The following is a 25,498-nucleotide window of genomic DNA, read 5'->3' on the forward strand; positions in this document are numbered from 1 at the left end:
CATACTTACAAAGCCGCCAACTTGGTTCAGATAGAAAGGCACTATACCTGATAAAACTGGCAATGTATACATTGACAAAGGTGGCCATCAGGTACTGGCAGTCAAAGCGATCCATGATGCCTCCGTGGCCAGGAATGGTATTGGCAAAGTCCTGTTTAAGGCAGAGAAGGACAGGCAAGCCTGGCTTCGGTCAACAACCAAACACCAGACTGAATGTCCCACCCCAATGTTCCACCCCAATTTTTTATTCTAGAAAAAAATAAGTGAAATAAAAGTCAAGATGCATACAAATCCAGCCTTATTACATGTGAATAGAAATAACTTTTGCAGTGTTAGGTAGTCAAGGGCAAGAAAAAGAACTAAATCAAATGATAAGGCAATTATAGAATACAAGCTTAATAAATTACAAAATGTTCTTTTAAAGAGATAACAAAATTAACAAACTGAAAACCAACTATAGAATTTTCTTAGAAACAATATACTTTTGTTTAACCCACATGAATGCAGCACCTGGGTCAAGAAGAGCATGTATTAATCACCAGGGTGCCAGAGTCTGGTGCTATGTTGATGGCTAATGGGGTAGGAAAGAGGGGAGGAAGGCAGAAGATGGGCAAGGAGAGTGAGATGAAAGGAATAAAGAGGAAACCTTTGCCTACTTTGATTTTAAAGGCTCGTTTAAATCCACTTGCAAAGAACCCGCCAAAGGGGCCGATGAGTGAGGCAAAGGTGGAGAGGGCAATACTGTGAATCTGGAAGGGATACATCCGGACTGTTTTCTAGAAAAAAAAGTGAAATAAAAGTCAAGATGCATACAAATCCAGCCTTATTACATGTGAAGAGAAATAACTCTTGATGAAACTAATTACACTTTTTTAATCAAGAAGAAGAGTAGATTTTTTCCTTTACATTGTTATAAATTTCTAACATCTGGCTTAATGGAAGACATTAATGTATTCTGTATTCAGGTCAGTCATGGTGGTGCATGCCCATAATCCCAGCTACAAGAGGCTAAGGTAGGAGGATCTTAAGTTCAAGGCCAGCCTCAGCAATTTAGCAAGAACATCTCAAAATATAAATAAAAAGGGTTGGGGGTGTAGCTCAATGGTAAAGCACCCCTAGGTTCAATTCCCAGACCCCACCTCCCCCAAAAAATATTCCGCATTCAACCTGCTGCAATATTTTGGTGAAAGTATATAAAGAAAATCCAGCCTTATATAGTTCAAAAATGAAGCATATTTTTAGTAGTCTTCTCAAATAATAATGCATATTAACACTACACCAGAATATGACAGAGGCTGTTTCTTAAAAATTGGATGCAATGTGGAATCTGAAATCCTACAGATTAATTTTTCGTGCTCTCTCACATCATCCGTCTCACACTTTGAATGAAATCTTTTGCCCATGTGTGACTGTGGAACCATGCATTGACCATCTAGAAAATACAGGATTGCAAAGTTATATTAATCTTCCAAATGTAGACACATTTTATTATCCAATGTCAAAATGTCACCTATTAAAATCACTATGGATCTCATCAGAAAAGTCTTTTAGGAGGCTGTCATGCTTACAGTGGCAGGTACATGTTTCCAAAATACAAACTTTTACTTAGAAGCCAAGTTCTATCATTGGTTAGCATTTGCTGTCGTTTTCCTTGAGTGACAAGCTCACTTCGTTCCTTCTCAGAAAAATGTCTGCTAAATACCCAATCTGAAAAGATAGTTTTGCCATTCTTTTCAAATAAAAATTATGTTCCTAGAAAAAAACAGATTGTTCATTCCACAACCCAAACAACTGCACATGCTTTACCTTCAGGCACACAGCAATATTTAGCAGGGAATGTTTTATGCACATTTTCCATTTCAGCAGAGTATTAAAGTTTGACTCAAGGTCAAACTTTAATAAAATTAGCAATTTTACCATTTCATCAAAAATATAAGAGCAACTGGCTTGTCTGCATTGTAAGGAGGTGGCATGAAGAGGGTACTGCCTGCCAGCCCTATTTGTGCCACTGCCTTAACTCATGCCTAGACACTGGCCTTTTTCCCACCTGCTGTTTCTGTACCATCATAGAGAATGTGAGCAGAGTGGAAAAGGCACATAAATTCATAGTAATATTATGAAAACAGTTGGTACCTGAAGGATCCCTCTAAAGGAACCCACAAAACACACTTTTTGAGAACCACTGCCCTAAAAGATGTAAAGTGAGGGGAAAGGTCTCCTGCCCTCACCCTGAAGCTAGTGGCTCTGGAGGGTAGGTGGTGGAGGGGGCTCCTCTTTGCAGTCATGTCCCACCAATTCACCCCATGTGAGTGGCACATACCCAGCCAATGACTGACTGGATCACTCCAGGAATGTTGTACTCCTGCAGGCGGAACAGGTCCGAGGGCTCACAGTCCACAGTGAAGCTGTTGGTGTCGTTGTTGTACTCCACAGGGCAGACAAAGCACCTGTACCCAGACATCACGTAGGACAGCTGAAAATGAGGGAGAGAGACACAGGAATGAAGACGAGCTGCGTTCATCAGGATGGCCGACATCTGGCTTGGACACGTTTGTTCCTCAGTGTCCACATCCTGCTCACTGCAAGCTATGTACAAAGTCAGAGGTTCATGTTTTACCACATGTGCATTTTACCTGAATGTTTTTTAATAAAAGAGGTTTATGCTCACTGAGGTCTCACTCAGATGTGCCCAAACACATGGACCCTGAAAAGGAATTTAACTATAAGACATTTCTTCCCATATGGGGGAGCTCTAATCTATTTTCTCAGGATCTCTAAACTCAATGACAACTGGAGGGAGGTCATGGGAGTATGGTACAATGACAGCAGCCAGCCAGGAGAAAGAAGGCTAGACGTAATAAAGCCAGGGGAGAGCAGCACTAAGGGACAGTCAGGCAACACTAAAAAAGGGAGAGACTGGCCTCAAGGTCCGAGGAAGGAAGTGGTGTCCTTTAAAGGGCTGAAAGATCATCTACCTCTGGCAGGTTATAAGTAGGAAAGATTCAGGGCTGGAGAAGCTTATCTCACCTCAGCCCTTACTCTTGGGTGTCACTCACCCTGATCTTGAAATACCAAATGCCTGGACAAGAACATTGTCTGCTGAAGTATCACCATGCCTAGGGATGAGAGGGTTTACAAGGTTCCTCATCTCACGACTGCCAAAACCCTGCCTGGAAACTGGTGGGTAAAGAACAGCCAGCACTACTGTACCCCTCACAGAGTGTTCCATGCTCGTGCATCTCTTTGGGGCAAGGTAATCAGCAGGACAGAGTTCCTTATCTAGTGAGACACACTCCCTAGCCCTGCACAGGCCTTTGAAGTTGGAGTGAGGCCTCTGTCCCCTTTGCCACCCGGCTAGGAACCTCCACCTACCAGAAGGCCGAACACCACAGTAGCAAAGAAACCCCCAATGAAGCCTTCCCAGGTCTTCTTTGGAGAAAGCTGTGGACAGAGAGCACATTCTTAGCAAAGGATGTCAGTGACTCAGGCTTTGGAAAGATTACTGTGAAAAATATCTCTGTCCTAAAACCCCTATTCTTAACCAGAGATATGAAACATTGTGCTGTATCTGAGTAATAAGAATTGTAATGCATTCCGCTGTATTTTTTTTTAAAAAATCAATTTAAAAAAAAGAAAAAGAAACCCAATTCTTTTAACCACATTACCTTCTAAAATTTCCAAAACATGGCTTCCTTTTTCCCTAAATTATACCCTTCAGTTTCCTTTCTGTTTCAAATATTCTTATTATTAAACTACATACTAATTTAATCACAACACTCAAATCAGATCAAAGCTCTACGAGTGTGCTTTAAGTCTATAGAAACATTTCGTTAGATTTTTTTTTTTTTTTTAATGAGTAGTTGTCAATGTTTTCTTTTGGCTTTTCCCTTACAATTAATTTACTACCAGTCTACCCCCAGGGGCACATGGTTACAAAGCCACAGTGCACACCAGCTAGATTTCCTTCTGTCTGCCACATTAACCTACTCATATAGAAAACACCATCCTACCCTCATGGTGATATTTTATGTTAGGGTGATCGTTTACCTTGATGAGTGGAGTCCGACCAAAGAAAAAGCCAAACATATAGGCCATGATGTCATTACAGATCACACAAGAAATGGGGACAATGAACCTAGGAAACAAAACAAAGTGAGAATCAACTCTACCAAGATGACAGTACCTCAGTAGTCCACCAACAATGCCATTCATAAATTCCAGAACCAAAAAGCTGATAGTGCATTTGTAACCTATTGTGGTATAAAATACAAAGAAAGTAAACACCAAAATCCATACATAATACTTGACACACAGCAGGCATTAAAATGTTTACTGAATGACTGCTGAATAAATGGAGAGTATCTATAAATGTCATTCTATTCTTTTTTCATTATACAGTAATATATACACATAATACAAATATAAATTGTAAAAGGAGAAAAAATTTTTTTCCTTCTTCCCCCCCCATCCCTATTCTCCAGTCTCCAAAATAACCACTTTTACTCTTACCTAATTTTTTTCGAGTAGTTACCTGTACATTTCTAAAACTTTATACATATATATTTGGTAGCTAACTTACTTTTTTCACTGCTTATTTCTAGCACTCGTGTGCCCTACTTTTCCCTAGGACAACCCTTGGAACAAAACCCCAATAAGCACACCTGTATTTCTTCTTTGCCCTCCTCTTGCTAAACCAATCACCCCCACCATGAAGACAGGTGGTGTTTATACTCATACCATCTCTTTCCTCACTCTCCACCCTCCTCAAGACACTTTTTAAAGTTTTTCTATTAATTTAACATGACAGAAATAAATCTTGATTTCCTGGCCCAGCAACTGTGGGCACGATTTCCTAACTTCCTGCTTGAGGGAGAAATTTGGAGTATGTGAACCCTTCCCACTCTATCTTCCAGACTCCACATTATTTACTTTGTCAAGGCTTGTAGAACAGTCTCTATAACAATGCACTATAACAATGATTAAACCTTCACTGGAGACTTTTTTGGGGTGGGGACGGTACTGGGGATTGAACTCAGGGGCACTCAACCACTGAGTCATATCCCCAGTCCTATTTTGAATTTTATTTGGAGACAGGGTCTCACTGAGTTGCTTAGTTCCTCACTAAATTGCTGAGGCTGGCTTTGAACTCACGATCCTCCTGCCTCCACCTCCTGAGCCACTGGGATTACAGTGTGCACCACCACACCCAGCCTTCACTGAAGAATTTAATATTAGTCACTATAGACTCAACTGACTTGTTTAGCCATGAATCTGAGGACTTAGCACATGCTACTCTTAAGAAATGCATAATAAGGGGGCTGGGGTTGTGGCTCAGTGGTAGAGTGCTAGCCTAGCACATGCGAGGCTCTGGGTTCGATCCTCAGCACCACATAAAAATAAATAAATAAAGATATTGTGTCCAACTAAAAAATAAATATTAAAAAAAAAAGAAATGCATAATAAGAACACTGAAATTTGAAAAGGAAATAGTGCCTACTCAGGCCTTTATAATTGTTTTAAATATAATAATGCCCAAAGCTAACATTTATATGAGCTAATTAATCTCTTTAGATTTGCTGACTTGTCAGTTCCTCAGGAGGTGAATGTAACTACATTCTAACTCTAACATTTGAAGAGAGAGGCAGTCTGGATGTGACCCACAATACTTAAGCATGTCTCTCATTACCTGAAGATGTGCCTTTACCTTTCCACTAAGATCACCTAGCTTCTTAGTCATTCTGCTGGTTCCTATCAATGCTGACACATTTCCTGTTAAAACCACTATGTTTCTAAAATTAAATCTACTCAGTAATAGTATAATGTTCTTCTGACACACTGCCAGATCCAACCTGCTAATATTTTATTTAGGATGGTTCTTGCTTCTTCCTCATCAGCTTTGGTGTGTTAGATAACATTCAGCTATTAACCTGCTTGGTCCCATTTCTTTCTTCTAGGTATTGAATTTACACAATTTTCAAAGTTCTTCTATAGTCACTGATATATTCAAGTTTGTTTATAACTATTAGCAGTTCACAATTTTCTAGGAACTCCTGAATATTCCCTCTATGTTTTCAAATTTCAGGTTGCTGTACAGTTATAAATTTTGATCAAATATCCCTGTACCTGTTAGTCTAGAACAGATTTTTAGAATTTAGGTACTGACCAGCAGCATCAGCATCACCTGGGAATGTACTAGAAAAATCCAAAATTTCAGGCCCTACCCCAGATCTACTGAACCAGCCATCTGTGTTGTAACTAGCTTAAAGGCTATTCTGAATAGCTCAAGGTGAGAACCACTGGCTTGGAAGAGAAGGCAGGGGTTCTCAGCCTAGGTGTATGTAAGAAACACCCACAAAATGAGGGGGAAAATGCTTCCTGCTGCCATCACTCACCAGATCATTCCTTCAAACAGATTGTGGATAACGAGATGCGACTGAGTTACAACAATCAGTAATGTTACATGGGTCCACCCAAACTGCAAAAGAAGAAAAACTATCAAGTTTACCTTAGAAATAACTTTAAAGAACAGAAAACTTATGACAAACAGAAAAAAGATCTGCTTCTGTACCTGACTTACTGGAAGTAAAAAGATACAGAACAGGCTGCTGAGAGTAACACTTTGTCCCTCCCAATAAGAGTCTCATCAAAAGCAAGTATTGGGAGTGGGGTTGTGGCTCAGAGGTAGAGTGCCCGCCTAGCATGCATGAGGCACTGGGATTGATCCTCAGCACCACATAAAGTAAAATAAAGGTATTGTGTCCACCTATAACTAAAAAATAAATATTAAAAAAAAAAAAGCAGGGAGTGGCTGGGCACAGCGGAGCATGCCTGTAATCCCAGCAACTCAGGAGGCCGAGGTATGAGGATCACAAGTTAGAAAACAGCCTCAGCAATTTAGTGAGTCCCTGTCTCAAAATAAAAAATAAAAATATAGCTCAGCAATAAAGCACCCTAAATTCAATCCCCAATACTATAAAAAGTAGGGCCTGGATAGCCCAATAGTGAGTCCTATGCTCTGATGCATGGGTACTTTTTTTTTCATAGTATTTACTAAACTCTTAGGGCACTCAGAGAGATGGTCTCAAGGTTCCAGATACATACAGAATAGATCACATTCCAGAATTTTGATATGTCACAAAGCATGAAAAATCTGTTGAGTTTCTGCAGCTCTTCAATTAAAACAAGAATTCATTTTCTCTCTCCTTCTCCTTCTCTCTCTCCCTTCCCTTCTCTCCCTCCCTCCCTCCTTCTCCCCACACCTCCCCTCCCTCCCCCCCCTTACCATGTAGAACTGCAGTCGGTAATGCTTCTTGACCAGACTCAGTACAAACATGCAGAATCCTAGTTTGGAGGAAGAGGAATGAGTTAAATAAATCACACTCTATGTTTACCTTTCTTCTAGTCATTTCATTTAGCTGTGTTAAATGGCCCTTTAATTTTTTCACAGGAGTTAACCAGTGCATAATTTCAAAGACAAGAGCACAAAAACTACTGCAATAGCCCTGCAGTTTTAATTCTAGATCACAGAAGAGGTAACTGAGACTGTATTGCCAACTGTAATTCCAGGTACTTGGGAGATGAGGCAGGAGAATCTCAAGTTCAAGGCCATCCTTGGCAATTGAGCAAGACCCTGTCTCAAAAAATTACAAGGGCTGGGCGTGGTGGTGCATGCCTGTAAACCCAGCACCCCAGAAGGCTGAGGTAGGACAAGTTCAAGGCCAGCCTTAGTAATTTAGTGAGGCCTTAAGCAAGACCTATTTCAAATATTAAAACACACACACAGGCGGGGGCTGAGGATGTAGTCCAGTAGCTAAGCTAAGCATCCCTGGGTTCAATCCCTGGTACCAAAAAATAAATACAACTAAAAAATAAAAAGTGATGTAGTTCAGTGGTAAGAGTGCTTGCCTAGCATGTTCAAGGCCCTGGGTTCAATCCCCAGTGTCACAAGAGAAAAAGAAAGATTAAATTCCTTGCCCACTGAGATTATAGAATCTTTTCAAAGGCAAATCTAGTGAAACTTCCACCACACTGCAATGTTTCTCAAGGTTGCTCCTATGATGACTTCCCTAAAAGACAGTCACTGACTGAATGATTTTTGTTTGTCACACTGAAGAATTTCAGTCAACAAGAGAGTTGAGACAAGGCCACACAAGCTCCACTGGTCCTCATAAGGAGGCTGATACTCAAGCAGGTGGGACAGACAGCCATGGCCATCCCCATAACCGCAACTCCCTGGGTCTCAATTTCTCTTATTAAGAGCTATAACAGCTCAATGTACGACCGAGTCCTCAGCTTGCTCCCCAGCACAGTCCCAGTTATAAAACTTTAAACAAGAATTCCCCAACTCGGGGTTGGGGTTGTGGCTCGGTGGGTAGAGGGCTTGCCTAGCATGTGTGAGGCACTGGGTTTGATTCTCAGCACCATAAATAAATAAATAAATGTCCATCAACAACATATATATAATTTAAAAAGAAAAAAAAGAATTTCCCAACTCCTTCTATACAGACAGATGAAAACAATACAGACAATACAGACACAAGAACTGGTGAAGCAATTAATGCATACCTGTTAGATAGAGGGTAAAAGAAATGAATCGATGGTATTTACTGAGAATCCGCAAAGGCTCCTCTCTCTGGACCAGGGTGAAGAAGTAATCCGTCACTGTCTCGCCATAGAAGAAATAGTTTACACACAGTAGAAAGTACCTAGAAATGAAGACAGGGCAGTGCCGCAGGAGCACATGCAGCCTCTCCTTTACAGCGAAGCCCTCAGAAAGCACGGAAGAAAGGACAGACAGCAGCAGCCTGATCTGCCTGGAGACCCAGAGATAGCTCACAGAGGGACGAGCAGATTATGGTTCCCTGCTCTCTGCTAACACTGTAGGTGAGCAGTTCATCTAAAAACTTGTGGCAGCTTTTATTCACTTTCCCTTTTCACAAAATTAGGATTTGGTTTTTGCCCCTCTTGTGGCATTCCCATATCTAACCTGAGAATCCTCTAAAACGTGCCTCACTCTGCCTCCCCAGACTCTATCCCGCTCTACCCACACAAAAATTCCTCTTCTATCAAAAAGGTCCATCCTCCCCCTTCCGCACCTGGAACATCCTCTTCACTTATCCATTTATTCATTCATTGCTCAAACACCATTTTCTTCATAAAACCTTACATGGTCTAACAAGCTATCTACCTCTCCATTTATTTCTAAAGCAAGTAGTCTAGTCTTTGCTCATTTCACTAGGCAGTTAGTTATACTCCATCTCAGGGCATCTCCCACTTGGAAGCCTGGCTCTGACACATACTCTTTCACTAGATTAACTCTGCACTTGTTTACATCCTCTTTCAAGGGAGTTCTGTGAGGCAAGAAGTCATGGCTCACATCTTGTGTAGTAGCCTCCATGATGATTCTGAGTATGGGACCAGGCAGAACCACCCCAAGCCTGAGGATTCAAGGGAGAGAAGGGAAGAGACATTTTCTCTTTCCTTCTTTTTTAAATTGTGAAGTTCAAAAACTCATATTTAGGGATGGAGTTGTAGCTCAGTGGTAGAGCACCTCCCTCGCAAGTGTGAGGCGCTGGGTTCAATCCTAGCACCACATAAAAACAAATAAAGGCATTGAGTCCATATACAACTTAAAATTTTAAAAAAAAACTCATATTTAGTTTATTTTCTGTTCATGAAAAAGTCTTTTGGAAAGTGACCACAGCTAGAGGTCAGGCCTCCTGAGTATATTAACAAAATTCAAAACACAGCTGTCCTCCTATAAAACAGCCACAACAGAGACCTACATCTTAACTGCCACAATGGAGACTTACACCCTAAGCCAGGGAGCAATCACAGATTCATCTGGAGGCTGGGAGGCAGTGTGTATTGTTGGGTGACAGGGAGACATCGTGGAAGGATATGTCCAGCCTAATTCTGAGCACATCAACTCCCACAGTCATGACCAAGTTGTGGGGCACAAAACCCTACTGTCCAGCCCACTAAGTCACAAATAAACTGGGGTTCCAGCATAGTGGGGTAGAAGAGTCTATGTTTGCTATCAGTCTTCTCAGAACTATGTGATGCTCTGCTCAAATGTCACCACTTGAAAACAGTGTGGTCAAGAAAGCAAAGTTTCTAATCAGAAAGGAGTCTCATATATCATATGCAGTACAGTTCTTTATTTTGTTTTTGCTTTATAGCAGCCAAGTCCTTTTCTAGAGAAGGAAAAAGCAGAGTTTCTCTGGAAGAGTCCAGATCCTGTGCTTTCAGTTTCATCCTGCTCATACTGGCACCCTGAGTACCTCCAAGGAAGTAGGACTCCAATCCCATCATTTGAAAACAACTGAGGAAGTCTTAACCATCTGTTTTAGTGATGGCGAAACCAAGTTCCCAAGACAGCAATATATGCAACCTGACAACCCCAAAGACCCAAGGGGAATGCTGGGATGCTACAGCATGAAAAATATACTGAGCTAGAAAGCTGGAGGGGCCAAATACTATCCCTGTCCCTAAAGTCTAGGAACCCCAATACCACTGCAAATCCTCTCAGACAGCCATCTGATTTCTTCTGAGGAAGATTCCAGACTCCTAGTAGCTACTGAAGACTCAAAACAGCCACAAAGTTTGGTCTGTGAATGGCTCAAAGGTTTTGTACAAGTCTAAGGTGGGCACTCTATCGTGTCCCACCATCAATGTAAATATATGCCACAAAACACATCATCTAAATCAGGTAAGGGGCCCTCTGGGTCAGAGATCTTACCAGCTGAGGGTCCTGAACCAGGGCAGGTCATAGGAGTGGTAGACATTGTAGCCAATAGTGATTATCTCATGGAAACACTTAATCTGAACACACATTACCTGCAAAACACAGAAGAATTAGAACACTCTTCTTATTATCTTCAGAAACAAAAAACAACAGGTCACAGGTCCTAAGCAAAACCACGAAATAAAAACTTCAGTTTTTAGGATGATCCCACTCCCTTCCTCCTCAACACTATTCCACAAGGCAATGCTCTGTCAGAGGAAGTAGCTTCCCATGGCTGATGTTCAGATTAACTTTTTATTCTAGAACCTCCCAGAACTCAAACAACTGTGTCCCCATTTGATTTTGGTAATAAATATTTGAAAAACCCCAACTGCTCTGCTCAGCAGCCAACTGTCATCATCTGGCCCTTTCCATAACAGCAGGAAGACCAAGAGCAGCTCTGTGGACTGCGACTTCTTAACAAAAGCTCTAAGCCCTCAAGTGAGGTTCCAGAAGAGCAGGAAACAAAACCAGGAATCACAGAAACACACAGCCAGGGTCACAGTTAAACTGTAATAATAAATTCAATATTAAAAACGAAGCGAGGGCTGGGGGGCTCAAGCGGTAGCGTGCTCGCCTGGCATGCGCAGGGAGCTGGGTTTAATCCTCAGCACCACATAAAAATAAAATAAAGATGTTGTGTCCACTGAAAATTAAAAAATAATAAAATATTTTTTTTTTAAAGTGACATCTTTAACTACAAATAACTGGCCTATGCCAGTAACCTCCAGTTAGCTACTGAAAGATGAGAAGTCACAGATGGTCTAAGGCTTAGAAGTATTCTTAGGAGCCTGGAGCCTCACTGAGTTCCAGAGCCAACCCAATATCTGGCACTAAAGACAATAATTCTGTAGAACAAACAGAATGTAAAACTAAAATGACATGCAAATGGCACTTACAATCATCATTAAAACCATTGGTCCCAGGTAAATGATGATGAAGAAAAATGCAATCATGGCCAAAGACAGGATGCCTCTCACCCACCAGTTCTTCCATCTAGGTGAGAAACGGGGGAAGGAGAAAACACCAGTTAGGAGCCCAGAAAGAACTACAGCACAAACCTAAGGGAAATGGCTCTTTCTGAGTCTGGTGGGCCCTGGGCTTAGTTATTATCAGGCTATCTCCTTTACCTTGACAGGCACTGCCACAGGCTGGTGGAGCAGAGCATTAGCACCAATGCGTCTCACCCACAACCAAACTCAGCAGGTGCTCCAGGGCCTACAGAAAATATGCCCAGCTTTCATCTGAAGTAAAGACCAGGCAAAAAACAGAGATGTAATGCCCACAGCTTCTGCATCTACTTGGATGACTTCTATGGCCATCTAGCTAAAGAAAAACCTCTGGGCATTTTCCTGCAACAGAATTCCACAATTCCACACTGCACTTCCCTGTATTATCACACTGATTGTAATAATATTAGGCAAAGACAACTATGACTAATAAACACACTAATAAACTTTTGGGTTTTTTGGTACTTTGGACTGAACACAGAGATGCTTTGCCACTGAACTACATACTCAGCTCTTTTCATTTTTTGAGATAAGGTCTCACTAAGTTGCTGAGGCTGACCTTAAACTTGTGACCCTCCCAACTCAGCTTCCCCAGTAGCTGAGATTAACAGATGTATGTCACCATGCTCAACCTGCACAAGGGATTTTTATAAGAATTTTACATATATTATTAATTCAATCCTCAACACAACTAGCTTTTTACAATTTTAAAATAGATTTTAATCCAAATGTATTTTTTTAAATTGACACATAATATTCATACATATTTTACTGAAGAAATGAGAGGAACAGGTCACATAGCCAGCAAATGGTGAAGCTAGGACTAGAGTCCAGGGGTCTGGCTCCAGGCTCCATGCCCTTAACCACTGCATAATACAGCTTCTCCAAGGGACAAGGTGGCAGGCCTGCATAGGAATGCTTTTAGATAATGCTTTGGGGTCTTATAATTTGTGTTTTTCATCTACTCACAAAACTGTTTTTAGAAGGACCAACTTCTCAAGAGCCAAAAATTTTACCCAAGGATTCAAATAAGTTGAAATGTTTCCCACCTTTTCCTAGAGAACTTAAGGAACTGTTCATAGTGGAAGTATATGAAAGAGAGAAAATGAAACCTTGAACCAGAAATCCTAAGACCTAAAGTATTCCATGGCATACTAAACATAGTGCATGTTAAACATAGTGCAAAGACCCCCACAAATATCTGCCTCACTGAGCCACATTACCTTGAAGACAAATTGGAAAGGGCTCTGTTGAGGACCTCTGGGGTGTCATCTACGGAGGTTGGCGGGGGAGCTGGTTCCGCTCGGCTCTCACTGTCTGATGCAGTCTCTCCATCTACCTTTGCTTCTGACTCTGATTCCTACATGGCAGAAACACAGAAGAGGAAACAATCAAAAATGCCAAACAGACTATTGAGAAGGGTGTGCCTCTTCTGAGAGAGCTGTGTGAAAAGACCCCAAACAGGGCCTGGCAGTCAAGTAAAAGAACAGATGGGACACAAAGCAATCTCAACAGTGTTCTGACATATGCCAAGGTGGCCGCACTCTGTTGGAAGAGAAGCATGCATCTACACCACATGCAATCTGTTTAAGCCCCCTGGGTGGGGGATACAAGAGAGATCAATTGTAGTCAAAGAAGGCAAAAAAGAGGCTGTGATATATTTTCTGGGAGCTTATCCCCGAGCCTGCACTGGCATAGGTGGCCCAAGTGTATCCCCAAAAGCACTGGGCTGTAGGCGCTCAGGAAAATCCATCCATCTCTGAAAAATCCTCTCCACCAAGACCTGACTTTCACAGGGCACCACCTCTGCTCTGCCATGGCACACTATAGACTCTCAGGACTGCCACAGTGGCCAGCATCACTGACCAGATTCTCTCAGAGAAAACCCAGTGTGTGGGCTTTTTCCCCCAGGGATACACAATGCCTCAAAGTCCAGAACGCTCTGGACTTGGCAAGAACATCCTGTGAGAAGACCACCAGTGTGGAAGCCACACCTACTGGCTCACTCAAATCAAAGCTTGGCTAGACTGTTGCAGCTCTGTCTTCTGCCTGCCAACAGACCCTGAGCATCAGCAGACTCCACAATGTCACTCACACAGAGCTGCCAGACAGGCCCCACCACAAATGAAACACCTGCAGGGACTGACCCTGCCCCCCAACCTGGGGAAGGGGCCAGAGCCATGCCAATCACAAACTCCACCCGAGTATCAGGCTACTCTGAATCCTAGGAACCATCCTACTTCAGAGAGATTTTGGGGGTTTTTTTGTTTGTTTTTGATTTGTATCAGGAATTGAACCCAGGGGCACTTAACCACAGAGCTACATCCCCAGCTTTTTTTATGTTTTTGAGACAAGGTCTTGCTAAGTTGCTTAAGGCTTCACTAAGTTGCTGAGGCTAGCCTTGAACTTGCAATCCTCCTGCCTCAGCCTCCTGAGTTGCTGGGATTGCAGACATGTACCACCATGCCTGGTCAGTAACTTTTTTTTTTTTTTTTTAATGTCAGGACGGAACCCAGGAGCATTCAACCACTGAGTCACATCCCTAGTCCTTCTTATTTATTTTTGAGACAGGGTCTCGCTAAGTTGTTTAGAACCTTGCTAAATTGCTGAAGCTGGCTTTGAATTTGTGATCATCCTGCCTCAGTCTCCCAAGCTGCTGGGATTACAGGCATGCACCACCACCATGCCTGGCCCAGAAGAACTAAATTTGAATTTCCCCAGTGACTAACACATGATATTAGCACTATTTGAATGTATATTGGTCATTTGGGTATCTGCTTTTTTGAAGTGTTCATCAAACTACTGGTCAGTTTTTTTCTGCTGAATTTTCTGCTTCTTTTTTTATATTAATTTGTAGAATTTGTTTATGATCTCAGACTTCAGTACTTTCTGTCAATTTGTTGGTTTAACCTGATGTTCTCCTAACCCTCAGACCTCTTGCCTATCAGAGCTGGCCACAATGCAAACTTCTTTGTAACTGTCTCCCCCAGATAACCATAAGCTCTCTTAAGACTGGAATACAACATTTTGTTCTCATTATTTCCCCAACCCTGGCCCACAGCCAAATGTTTACTAATGGATGGAAGGATGGAGAAAGACAGGAATTAATTCCAGGTATGGTAAAGAGAGATTCAGTTCCTGCCCTGACAAAGCTACTTCTAAGTTAATTTATACCATAGAGGGCCTTAGCTAAAGCAGAATGCTGTTACAAAACAGAAAGCTGGCTTTGGCTTTAGATATGTCCTCCTCAGTAGGGAAGGAGCCACAGCTTCTGCAAACTAGAGCCAGGTGGCTCTGGACAAGTGATCCTTATGCCTTTGTACTTTGGTGTCTTTATCTTAGGAAAGAAACCTAGTTAAGGGCTCTCCTTAGGTGGAGGGATTCTCTAAAGAGAGATAACCAAACTCCACAGCTCCAGAGGTTCTAAAACACAACAACACCTCCAGGATTGTCCCTCTCCAGTTAGGCAAAAGGGAAACCAGACATTGAAAATGGCTTCCTGGTCTTGTAATTCTCTTTTCTATTTTGCAGTATTGGGGATCAAACCCAGGGCTAGCACATGCTAGGCAAGTGCTCTACTACTAAACTATATCCCTAGCCCCCAATTCCCATTCTTAAAATTTATACTCACACCCCACCTGCAACCACTAATACTCCAAGGTAAAAATACTGCGTGATTATCTAACTCTGACCTCTAAACTTCTGGCCTTCAAAATGAGAGCACCTAAGCCACCCCCCAACACACACACATACACAAAGTTGCCACAAATGTGTTCCAGTAGCATAGGAACTAAGCCATAGGAACTAAGCCCAAGCACAACAGGCAAGAGGGCACTCTCACATGCACTGAAGGCCCTACATAAGGTTATTTTTAGCTTATCTCGCCTGTTGTCAAGGAAACTCACCAAAGCTACTGGGTCCCCAGGCAGGGAAGGACAGCTCCAGCTCCAAGCTAAGAGTCTCTCTGAAACTTCCAGGTCCCTTTTATAAACCATAAGCCTAGCGCCAAACCCTGTCAAAACTGACTCCTCGCTCCTTATAGTAAGGATAAACCAGTCACAAAGGAGTAAAAGGAGATACAGAATTCACACAAGAACACACAGTTGTTATTATCAAGACTTCAGGGTGACTGAGATGAACACTTAAGAAACGAAATAAAAGCTCTGAAGCAATGAGCTTGAAAGATTAACTTCCTAGATATTTCCTGCCTCTAAGCAAGTAACTTCAGGTTCTCAGGCCTCCCCCCAGACCTACTGTAAGACTTCAGAGCAAGCCCATTCCTGGAGGCACCTTCTGAGCAAGAGACTAGCACCTACACAGACCACCACTCTCCAACAAGCTGAGGCAGGATCAAACAGATGGAAAGGGCAAATCCCTGTGTGGGGCAAAGGGCAAAGCCAAGGAGAAGGGCAAGTCATCCTACTCTTCAGGTTTTGACCTCCAGGCCCCTTACCAGGGGATGGCAAGACAGGCAGATACCCAGGCAAACTTTCAGTTGGGGTCTTGTCTTTGTTTTGTTTTGTTGTTGTTGTTGTTTGTTTCTTTTTTGGAACTGGGGATGAACAGGGCTTTGCACATGCTTTGCCATTTTCTATCTCACTTTAAAAATACATTCCAGCCCAGTCTAGGCAAACTTTCTAGGAGGCAGCAGCAGCCATTCCGGGAAGCAAGCCCCAGGGCCTGCTCTGACACTCATCACTCAACAGAGACCTCCATCTCTGGTCTTCCTGGTAGGGAAAGAACTTTTTGTCCTCAGATGCTGTTGACAGGATCAAATGCAACATGGATAGAAGTCTATGAAAGCCACAAAGAGGGGCTGGGGCCTGGGCTCAGCGGAAGCACACTTGCCCAGCATGTGTGAGGCAATGGGTTCGATTCTCAGCACCACATAAAAATAAATAAAATAAAGCTCTGTCAACAACTAAAAAGAAAAAAAGAAAGCCACCAAGGGCCTGAATAACAGCAGGTGCCTAGTGCACAGGCCTCCCCTGTCCCTACTTCTCAGTAACCTGCCACAGCACAGGAACATGAAGAACCTTAAATACCACCCCAGGCAAACTGGGTAGCCTTTACAAAGAGGGCAGGTAAGGCAAAGAACTCTGGTCTGGCCTGGCTGGGGCTCATATACTAATTATTCAAGGACAGCATTTATCTGCCTGGCTTCCTCTTTCACATAGATAGTCCTAACTCAAAAACGATCCCTCCCCAGAGCTAACATATGAAGTGGTGTCTGAACCATGCAAGTTACCTGTGAAAGCAACAATACATGCTAGCACTCTCAAATGGGATTCACTCAGCACAATGCTGAACAGGTAGAGGAAATATTAGACCTAATTTCCACTTATCTCATCCTCATTTTCTTCCCCTTGTATCTCTGTTATGGACAAGTCAGCACACATGCACATCTTAATAAATACCTGTAGGTCAACTAGGGCAAGTGGTAAAAACATCATATATATGTTGGATGCGATGATCTGTCAGGGGCCAAGGGTCACTCGTCCACCAGTCCCATATTAAGCAGTGCCCAAAGATTTGTTACAACAAATGAGCTACTTAATTCTATTTGACCTACCATGGACCCAAGTGTCCAGACTGCACTGAGAATGACAGCACCCACTCCAACTTCCAGCTCATACCTAACACATGCCCTCCCCTGCTCCACAGAGGACCAGACTGGTGCTCACTCCTGCCCCCAATGGAGCTCTAGAACCAGCACAGTGCAGCGGGGGAACTGCTTCCTCCTTCCTTCCTTTTCAATCTCAAGGGCCCAGAGCAGAGGCTAATCAGGGCGGACCCTCTCAGATTCCACCTCAACCACCGCCCATCCTCCCACAATTCCTAAGCCATTTCCCAAGAGGGTAGCAATGCTGTTATAAACAGGAAATAAGAGTGCTGCTCAAACGGCAGGGTTGGGGTGGGGGGTGGGGGGACCGAGGCCTCCCTCCTTTTGGTTCACAGAAGCCCTGTAGGGAAAGGAGGAAGCACTTGGGGTGATGACATATGGAGAGTTCTGGGTAACAAGGGCCCAGTAAGAGTCATCAGCATTTTGGGAGAAATTCATACTCAAAAAGCTTCCTTGAGTAGTGTTCCAGGGGCCCTCATGCCTCCACCAACTTAGCCCCACATGGGCTCAGAAGTGCACAGAAGCCTGCTTTCAGCAGGAGGCTGGGAGCATGGAGGGCACAGCACACAGAGAGACAGCGGTTGGGAGAGGAAGTTCCTGTGTCAAGGTCTGAGTCTTCCTGGGGAGGGACCTAGCTCAGTCCACACAGCTAGGTAGAACTTATTTTCACTATTACTCTCTAGGCGGAAACCCTGTTTGGCTCCTACCTTCTCACTCCCTCTTAATTCTCAAGGACTCACAAAAGCTTCCTGGGCAGCAGTCTTTTGAAGCTCCCCTTTGGTCATCGACAGTGTCACCATCCTGCCTCAATATTTCTCCAGATTCTGTAATGATGCCACAAATGGCAATGATCAGAGCCTGACCTGAAAGGGTGTGGCTGGGGATGTAGCTCAGTGGTAAAGCACTCTCCTAACTAAACAAGCCAAACATACCCTGCCCACACCCATTTCTTTACAAGATGCATACTCCATTTCTATCTCACTTTAGAAAATACTAATATTGCATTTATGTCTGCCTAAGAGAAGCTAAAACCTGGGTAAAGCATCCATTAGGCTTTTATTTCTTCCTTCTTCCATGTTCAAGGAAATTTCACTTTTAATTGGAGTTTAATGCACTAGGTGTTTATGCTTCCAATCATTCTATCCTTACCACTGGCACTGTATTCAAATTCATGTTTCACTTACTAAATGACTCCATAACTTAAAAGTTGGTTTTTACACTATTTTATATGCAAATTGCAAGCCTTCTCCCAGAACAAAGTCATTAGTCTGAGCCTAACCTTTCTGCTAAATACCAACTCTGCCATCTTCGACAAGCCTCTGGCCATCTGCTAGGACAACTCCCCCACTTACGCAGACAGGTCTCTGGGAAAGAAACTGCTAAAAGCAGAGGATTTTTAAGAAGTACCAGGGATACTTATGTGTCCCTCTCAATGAGAAAGCCAAGCAGGTTTTCCTCTGACTCATTACAGGAAGTGGGGGGGGGGGACATACACACATACACACACACACACACACACACACGTGTGTGTGTGTATGTGTGTGTGTGTGTGTGGGTGTATACACTAGTAGGAATAATAAATATTTCTAGCCTTTCTAATGCTAACCCCCATTTGATAAAGTCAACTATCTAAACAAAAGACCAAAGAGGAAGTGCCCTTCTCTGAAAGAATTTAGAATTAAAGGGGCAAAGGCAAAGTCCTCTCTACCCTAGGAAGTTTCATGATTGAACCTGCTGAAAAAAAACTGACAAGACAGACCAAGAGAAAAGGCATACATATTTATTACCTATAGGGGAAAGGGGGCAATTACAGGAGAATGAGTACCCATTAACCCCCAAGATTTAGAAGCTTATATACCCTCTTCACAGGGGATAGGGAAGTGTGGAAGGATGTAAATAATTTGAGAAAGGAAAAGTTGAATGAATTCCAGAGAACAAAATCCATCCAGGCTCTGGATGTGGTATCAATTCCAATCTTCCCTTCTGTGATATGAATCAATCTTTCCTAATCAATCAATCAAACATAAACCTAAAAAAGGTTGTGCCTACTAACAATTTTAGTTTGAAGGACTTGGGGCTGGGGATGTGGCTCAAGCGGTAGCGCGCTCGCCTGGCATGCGTGCGGCCCGGGTTCAATTCTCAGCACCACATACAAACAAAGATGTTGTGTCCACCGAAAACTAAAAAAATAAATATTAAAAAATTCTCACTCTCTCTCTCAATTCTCTCTGTCTCTCTCTTAAAAAAAAAAAAAAAAAGGACACCAGCTTGGTAAACTGTTTTCCTATTTCCCATTTTAGAAAGCTTACTGTACCCATGGGAAACAAATACATTTAACATAAAAAGAAGGCAGTAATAATTGGTGGAACAGCTACACAGAAGGTGTGTGTGTGTGTGTGTGTGTGTGTGTGTGTGAACTTAGTTTTTACTTTTGGAATCTGTCTCCATAGGACAACTATAATTATGTGCATCTAACAGGTTTGTATCGGTTAATAGCACTGACAAAGATCAAAAATAGCTGTAGACCTCTTACAAGCTTAGGAACCAGGTCTAAGGACACAGAATTATTACCTGATGTACAAGAGTATCTCATAGATACAATAACAAAGCACTTCATAAAAGAGAGCACTTGTCAGTTACCTATATATCTTTAACTTTACAAATTTCTATAATATTAGACAAAGCTCAGATATACCACATTTAGCCTTCAGATGAATACACATCTCTACTCAGATATGTAGGGTGTCAAATATATCAAAATAAGCTAAGTAATGTTTAATTAGAAATATAGGTATCATTTAAGACTAAATAAATGCTAATTCTTGCTTTTGAGTAATGAAAACCTAAGAGACACAAGGAATTATCTTGATAAAACACAAAAAATCTTTGTTTTTTAAGGCAGTTCTGAACTAAAGGGTATTTGGATCCATTTTTTAAATTTTATGAGCACTTGTTTATAAGTGAATTTGGTACCATGCAGACACAACATACAATACACACATACACAAATGTACATAAAAATATAGAAAGAAGGGGCTGGGGTTGTAGCTCAGTGATAGAGTGCTTGCCTAGCATGTACAACGCACTAGGTTCGATCCTCAGCACCACATTAAATGTAAAGTAAAGATATTGTGTCCACCTAAAACTAAAAAATAAATATTTAAAAATATATAGAGAGAAAGAAAACAAAGATTTTATAGCTTTCATTTAGATTTACCATTTGCCAGTTTTTTAAAACTAATCTGTTGATATGATTACTACAGTCCTAAGCAGTCTTTATCTCAAATCTGCATTTTCAAAGGTATGACTTAGATGAAACATAGTAGAAAATTCACCTCTCAAAGATATACAGTACTTAGTTTAAATGTCCCTGAGAAGGGTATAGGCAAAGGCCCAGTGAAAGCAAAAGATTTTTTTGGTTGTGTTTTTGTGGGGGGGTGTTTGGGGGGTGGGGGGGACAGTAATTGGGGACTGAACCCAAGGGGCACTAAGATACATTCTAGCCCATTTTTAATGTTTTTTTTTTCAGGGGTTGGGGGTACTGGGGATTGAACTCAGGGTACTCGACCACTAAGCCACATTCCCGGCCCTATTTGTATTTTATTAAGAGACAATGTCTCACTGAGTTGCTTAACACCTCACTGTTGCTGAAGCTGGCTTTGAACTCACAGTCCTCCTGCCTCAGCCTCCCAAGTCACTGAGATTATAGGCAAGTGCCATCACACCCAGTTTTATGTTTTGTTTTGAGAGGGTGGTCTAGCTAAGTTGCTAAGGGCCTTAATAAACCGCTGAGACTGGCTTGGAACTTGAGATCCCTCTGCTTCAGCCTCCAGAGTCACTGAGATTACAGGCATGTGCCACCTCACCCAGCTGAAAGCAAAAGGTTTAAAAGTGAGGCTTGTCACATTAGATTGGATAGAGAAAGGATGGGAGAGGAGGGGAGGAGTAGGGAGGATAGGAAGGGCAGCAGAATAGAATAAACAATATGATTGATGTATGTACATTCCATGTACGTATTATATATCAAAATGCATTCTACTGTCATGTATGACTAAAAAATAATAATAAAAATTTTTTAAAAAGTGAGGCTTGTTATACAGTCTTAAATTAATATCTTTTCCTATTTTAAGAGCTAAATCAAGGGACTGGAATTGTAGCTCAGTGGTGGAGTGTTTGCCTAGCACATGTGAGGCACTGGATTTGATCCTCAGCATCACATGAAAATAAATAAATAAATAAAGGTATTGTGTCCATCTACAACTAAAAAAGGAAAAAAAGCTAATTAACAGGGAGAGATCCTTACAAATGGAAATTTGGTCTAAGGACACAGACTTATTACCTGACGTACAAGAGCATCTCAGGGTTAGAAAAATCATATTTGGAAAATCATATTTTAAAAATCTAGTTGATAAGTCCTTGTAAGCCAATTTGTTTTTTAATCAGATGTAGACCTTCGGTGACAACAAAAAGCACTTTCAATACTCATCCAACCTGAAAAGTCTACTTTAAGATTTCTAAAACTTGAAGTTAATATAATTTCTGCCTATTGTGATTTTTAGAACTCTTTGTTAGAAGCTTGTATGCTGGCTGCACTAAAAGTCAATGCTAAGAATTTACAGGGCTTTCTTTCCATAGACTCACCAATGAGTCAGATATCCCCTTTAACCAAGTAGCAGAAAAGAAAATGTCTCACGAGACAGGCAAAGGAACAGAAATAAAGACAGAACCTCTGTTTTTACAGTTTGCCAGCTGTTGGGTACCCAAAGACAGAGGGCAAGGAAGCTAAAGCTCACTTGGAGTACACCCCAAATTTGGAATTCCAGAAACCAAAACAGTTCTTTCACAGATCTCTATCATGTGACACAATGAACAATAGATTATAAAATAGAGGACACAGACAGGGGAAGCCCATACAGTTGGTGAACAAGGCAAGGTCTACCAATCATGGCACACAGTGAATCAATAGTTCTGGTGGTCATTTGTCCATCTATGAGGTAGATCCATGTCCACCATCACCACTGTTTATCCCACTCTTTAGGATCCTCTAAAGGGGAAGATTTCTTCTCTTTCCTTTAATCCCAAATGAGTCTAAGAGTTAGCCCTTGAATAACTGCTTAAGAAAACAACTTGAATAACCAAGGTTTTTGTTTTTAAACACAACAGACCAGGGAGGCCGGGGTTGTGGCTCAGTGGTAGAGCGCTTGCCTAGCATGTGTGAGACACTGGGTTTGATTCTCAGCACCAAGTATATAAAATAAAGGTCCACTGACAATTAAAAAATATTAAAAAAAAAAAAAAGACAGCAGACTGGGGCGGGGGAGGGGTGCACAGACAGACTTGTTCTGTAGACAGGAAAAGAAAATGAACAGAGATCTAATTTATATAGAGGACAAGAAATGTTATGGGGTAGCGGGGACCAATTTCTTTTTAAATCCTCCATTTCAAAATAACTCTAATTATTTATTATACACCTGAGTGGTGAGTTCTTAGGAACAGACACTGAATTACCCATAATCTTGAAATTTGCATGCTTCAAAGGTTTTCTTGTGGTTTTCTGAAAAGAAAGAGAAAACAAACAAAAAAAAAAATAGGTCTTGGGGTACTTAAATTCCCTATGGGAATCAAACTTTGAAATCTGTCCCACACTGTAGCCTCCAGGTTTTAAGTCTGCAAATTTATCAGCAATAGAAGCATTCTCATCCTATAAGCAGTTGTCAGGGTGCTTTACAGCCCCTATCAGCCCCAAGAAAAGAGGTTCTTTATGAAAAGAATATCCTGAGAAGAATATCCCTATGATCTCAAGTAATCTAGGTGTACTTGAGAATTCAGAATTTTGTTGCTGCTGATGTTTGTTTTTTAAACAGTGAGGACACAAAAACCCAGTCTACGGAAAGAAAGCCCTGTTAACTTTTAGCCCTGTAAACTCTTAGTTTCTGAGGTATTTTGGGATAGGACAAAGTCAAGTAAGTGACAACAGAAAGATTTGTTTATAGCTGACATTTTATCTCATGACCAAGAAGGACTTCAAAGGCCTTGAGGCAATCATGTCTAAAGTATAGCAATTGCTGTCCCCTGAAGGTGAGGCTGTCATTTCTGTTAGATAGTGCCAGCAGAGTAAGTTTATTTATCTTGACTAAAATAAGAGGTCAGGGGGCCAGAGTCATGGCTCAAAGGCAGAGCACTTGCCTGGCACTGGGTTTAATCCCCAGCACCATATAAAAATAAATAAATAAAGATACTGCATCCATCGACAACTAAAAAAATATTTAAAAAATAATAAGAGGTCAGACAGACAGGAGGGCAGTTTCCTTCAGGGCTATATCTACTAAAGCAACAGGTTAAGATTGGAATAATTTATTTCTCCAAAACAAGTAGAGAATATAAAATAAACTCAAGAATCACATGGTTTTAGTTAAAACAAAGGACTCAGAGTGTTTCCTAGCCAACAGCAGTTATACTGCAGACCGGTCTAGCTGAGGCATGAAACATGAGACCGCAAAGGCAGCTTAGAGAAGGGAATGAGGGAAGCTAGCACAAGAGTTCATTCTCAGAACTTAGATTTATAGCAGAAGTTTAAACAATTAAGAGATTATCCACATAATGTATAGGGTCTGAATGTGGTGATTAATGGAGGTAGCATCCTTGATTATCACATCAAGGCCAGGTCCCTGCAACAAGGCCTCAGGTGAATCTCATGTTTGACAAAACAAGGGGACACTCAACACACTGGGAGACTATCCCAGTGGCTTCCAGATCAGCAACTTGTGTTCCCTCTTGCCCATGAACCAGGTATGCTGGCCAAAGGCGTCTCCTATCTTTGGCAGTTTTATGAATAAGCACTCATCTTCTAAGGGAGAAAAGGGCTTTTGGCCAAGAAAAGGAGAGACAGATTTAGCAAGACACCTGAGAAACCTACAAGTAATCCTGCAATACAGTCTAAGAACAGGAGAAGACAGGATTTTAAGGGAGACCATTAAGCTCCTTCAGTTTTAAACGAGTTTGAAAACTCAAAGATACCAAGGCTGGCACCCCACTGCCACTTGCATCTACATAGCTCCAGGTTTCCCCAGTCACCCAAAATGGGACCATGGCATAAAGGTGAATAGAGCTTATGCTCTTTGGTCTTTGAAAGTGAAAGAAGCAGAGGAAGAAATTAGAAGTACCAGATCTTACACAGAATAAGTCACAGCCAAGATAGAAAGAAAGTATTGGGGAAAACTTACCAAAGTCAGTGCCTCATGAACCACCCCATCTAGGTTGCCAGAAGAAGAGATGTCACGTGAGGTCCAGGGGGGACCTTGACTCAGGACAAGCAGGGTCCTTGGCTTACATAATGGAAAACAATTTCAGCATGTGTCAGAGACGCAAAGGTTTACTTAGGAAAGTAGAGACACATTCAAGGGAGAATGTGGGCCATCTTGAGAATGAAAAGCTTCTGGGGGTAAAACAATACACTCGCAAGGGAGAATGTGGGCCATCTCCAGAGGGAGAGACAGCAACTCTTTGGTGTGGAGTTAACAATATTTATAGAGGGACAGTTGCTAGTGGCTAAACTAAGGTGAACCCAGGGTGGAGTTACACAGTTGGCACCAGTTTTCCAGTGCTTGCGCACTACCCTCAAGTTACTTTTTGCAGGCAAGGGCATAGGTCAAGAGCACAGGCCAAAGGTGCAGACTAAGGACGTGGACTGTCATGCTCAGGAATGCATGTTTTTCACTGCAAAGTCTCCTGGACATTTCCTGCATTCCAACAGCTCCTGGGCACTTCTCTTGTGAAACTCAGTCTGTCTTTCCTTTTCTGTATTCTGAAATTTCTGTCAGTACCATACTTTAGGATACTGTTTTCTGAGTCCCAACAGAATCATTCCCAATATGGCCATCCTGTCCTCTAAAAGCCTCACATCAATACTGGGATATATAGAAAGTAAATTTAGTTAAGCCAGGATACAAGAAGACATATGTGCAGCAGATTCACCTTTTTAAAATCCAACTGGGTGGTATATATACACAATGGAATATTACTCATCATAAAGAAGAATGAAATTATGGCATTTGCTGATAAATGGATGGAACTGGAGAC

At 41.8% G+C, this 25,498-nt stretch overlaps 1 protein-coding gene across 3 annotated transcripts in view; it reads right to left on the minus strand.

Annotated features, from left to right (window-relative positions):
- Cds2 (CDP-diacylglycerol synthase 2) overlaps nucleotides 1-25,498 on the minus strand; it is a 63,336-nt gene that overhangs the window by 7,834 nt on the left and 30,004 nt on the right. The window contains exons 1-13 of one of the 3 annotated variants that reach the window (XM_071608770.1): nucleotides 24,643-24,929; nucleotides 22,928-22,973; nucleotides 13,020-13,156; nucleotides 11,686-11,782; nucleotides 10,742-10,839; nucleotides 8,566-8,705; nucleotides 7,283-7,341; nucleotides 6,393-6,475; nucleotides 4,048-4,135; nucleotides 3,373-3,441; nucleotides 2,321-2,473; nucleotides 657-776; nucleotides 48-151 (exon numbers count right to left, since the gene is read on the minus strand). In XM_071608770.1, the coding sequence (XP_071464871.1) occupies nucleotides 48-151; nucleotides 657-776; nucleotides 2,321-2,473; nucleotides 3,373-3,441; nucleotides 4,048-4,135; nucleotides 6,393-6,475; nucleotides 7,283-7,341; nucleotides 8,566-8,705; nucleotides 10,742-10,839; nucleotides 11,686-11,782; nucleotides 13,020-13,156; nucleotides 22,928-22,948 (1,169 nt within the window). In that variant the 5' untranslated portion in view covers nucleotides 22,949-22,973; nucleotides 24,643-24,929. Of the gene's footprint in view, nucleotides 1-47; nucleotides 152-656; nucleotides 777-2,320; nucleotides 2,474-3,372; nucleotides 3,442-4,047; nucleotides 4,136-6,392; nucleotides 6,476-7,282; nucleotides 7,342-8,565; nucleotides 8,706-10,741; nucleotides 10,840-11,685; nucleotides 11,783-13,019; nucleotides 13,157-22,927; nucleotides 22,974-24,642; nucleotides 24,930-25,498 lie in introns of those variants that run through there. The other 2 variants (XM_071608771.1, XM_027955040.3) reach the window with 2 other exon arrangements.

This window comes from Marmota flaviventris, chromosome 2, assembly GCF_047511675.1.
Source record: "Marmota flaviventris isolate mMarFla1 chromosome 2, mMarFla1.hap1, whole genome shotgun sequence".
Taxonomy (NCBI): Eukaryota; Metazoa; Chordata; class Mammalia; order Rodentia; family Sciuridae; genus Marmota; species Marmota flaviventris.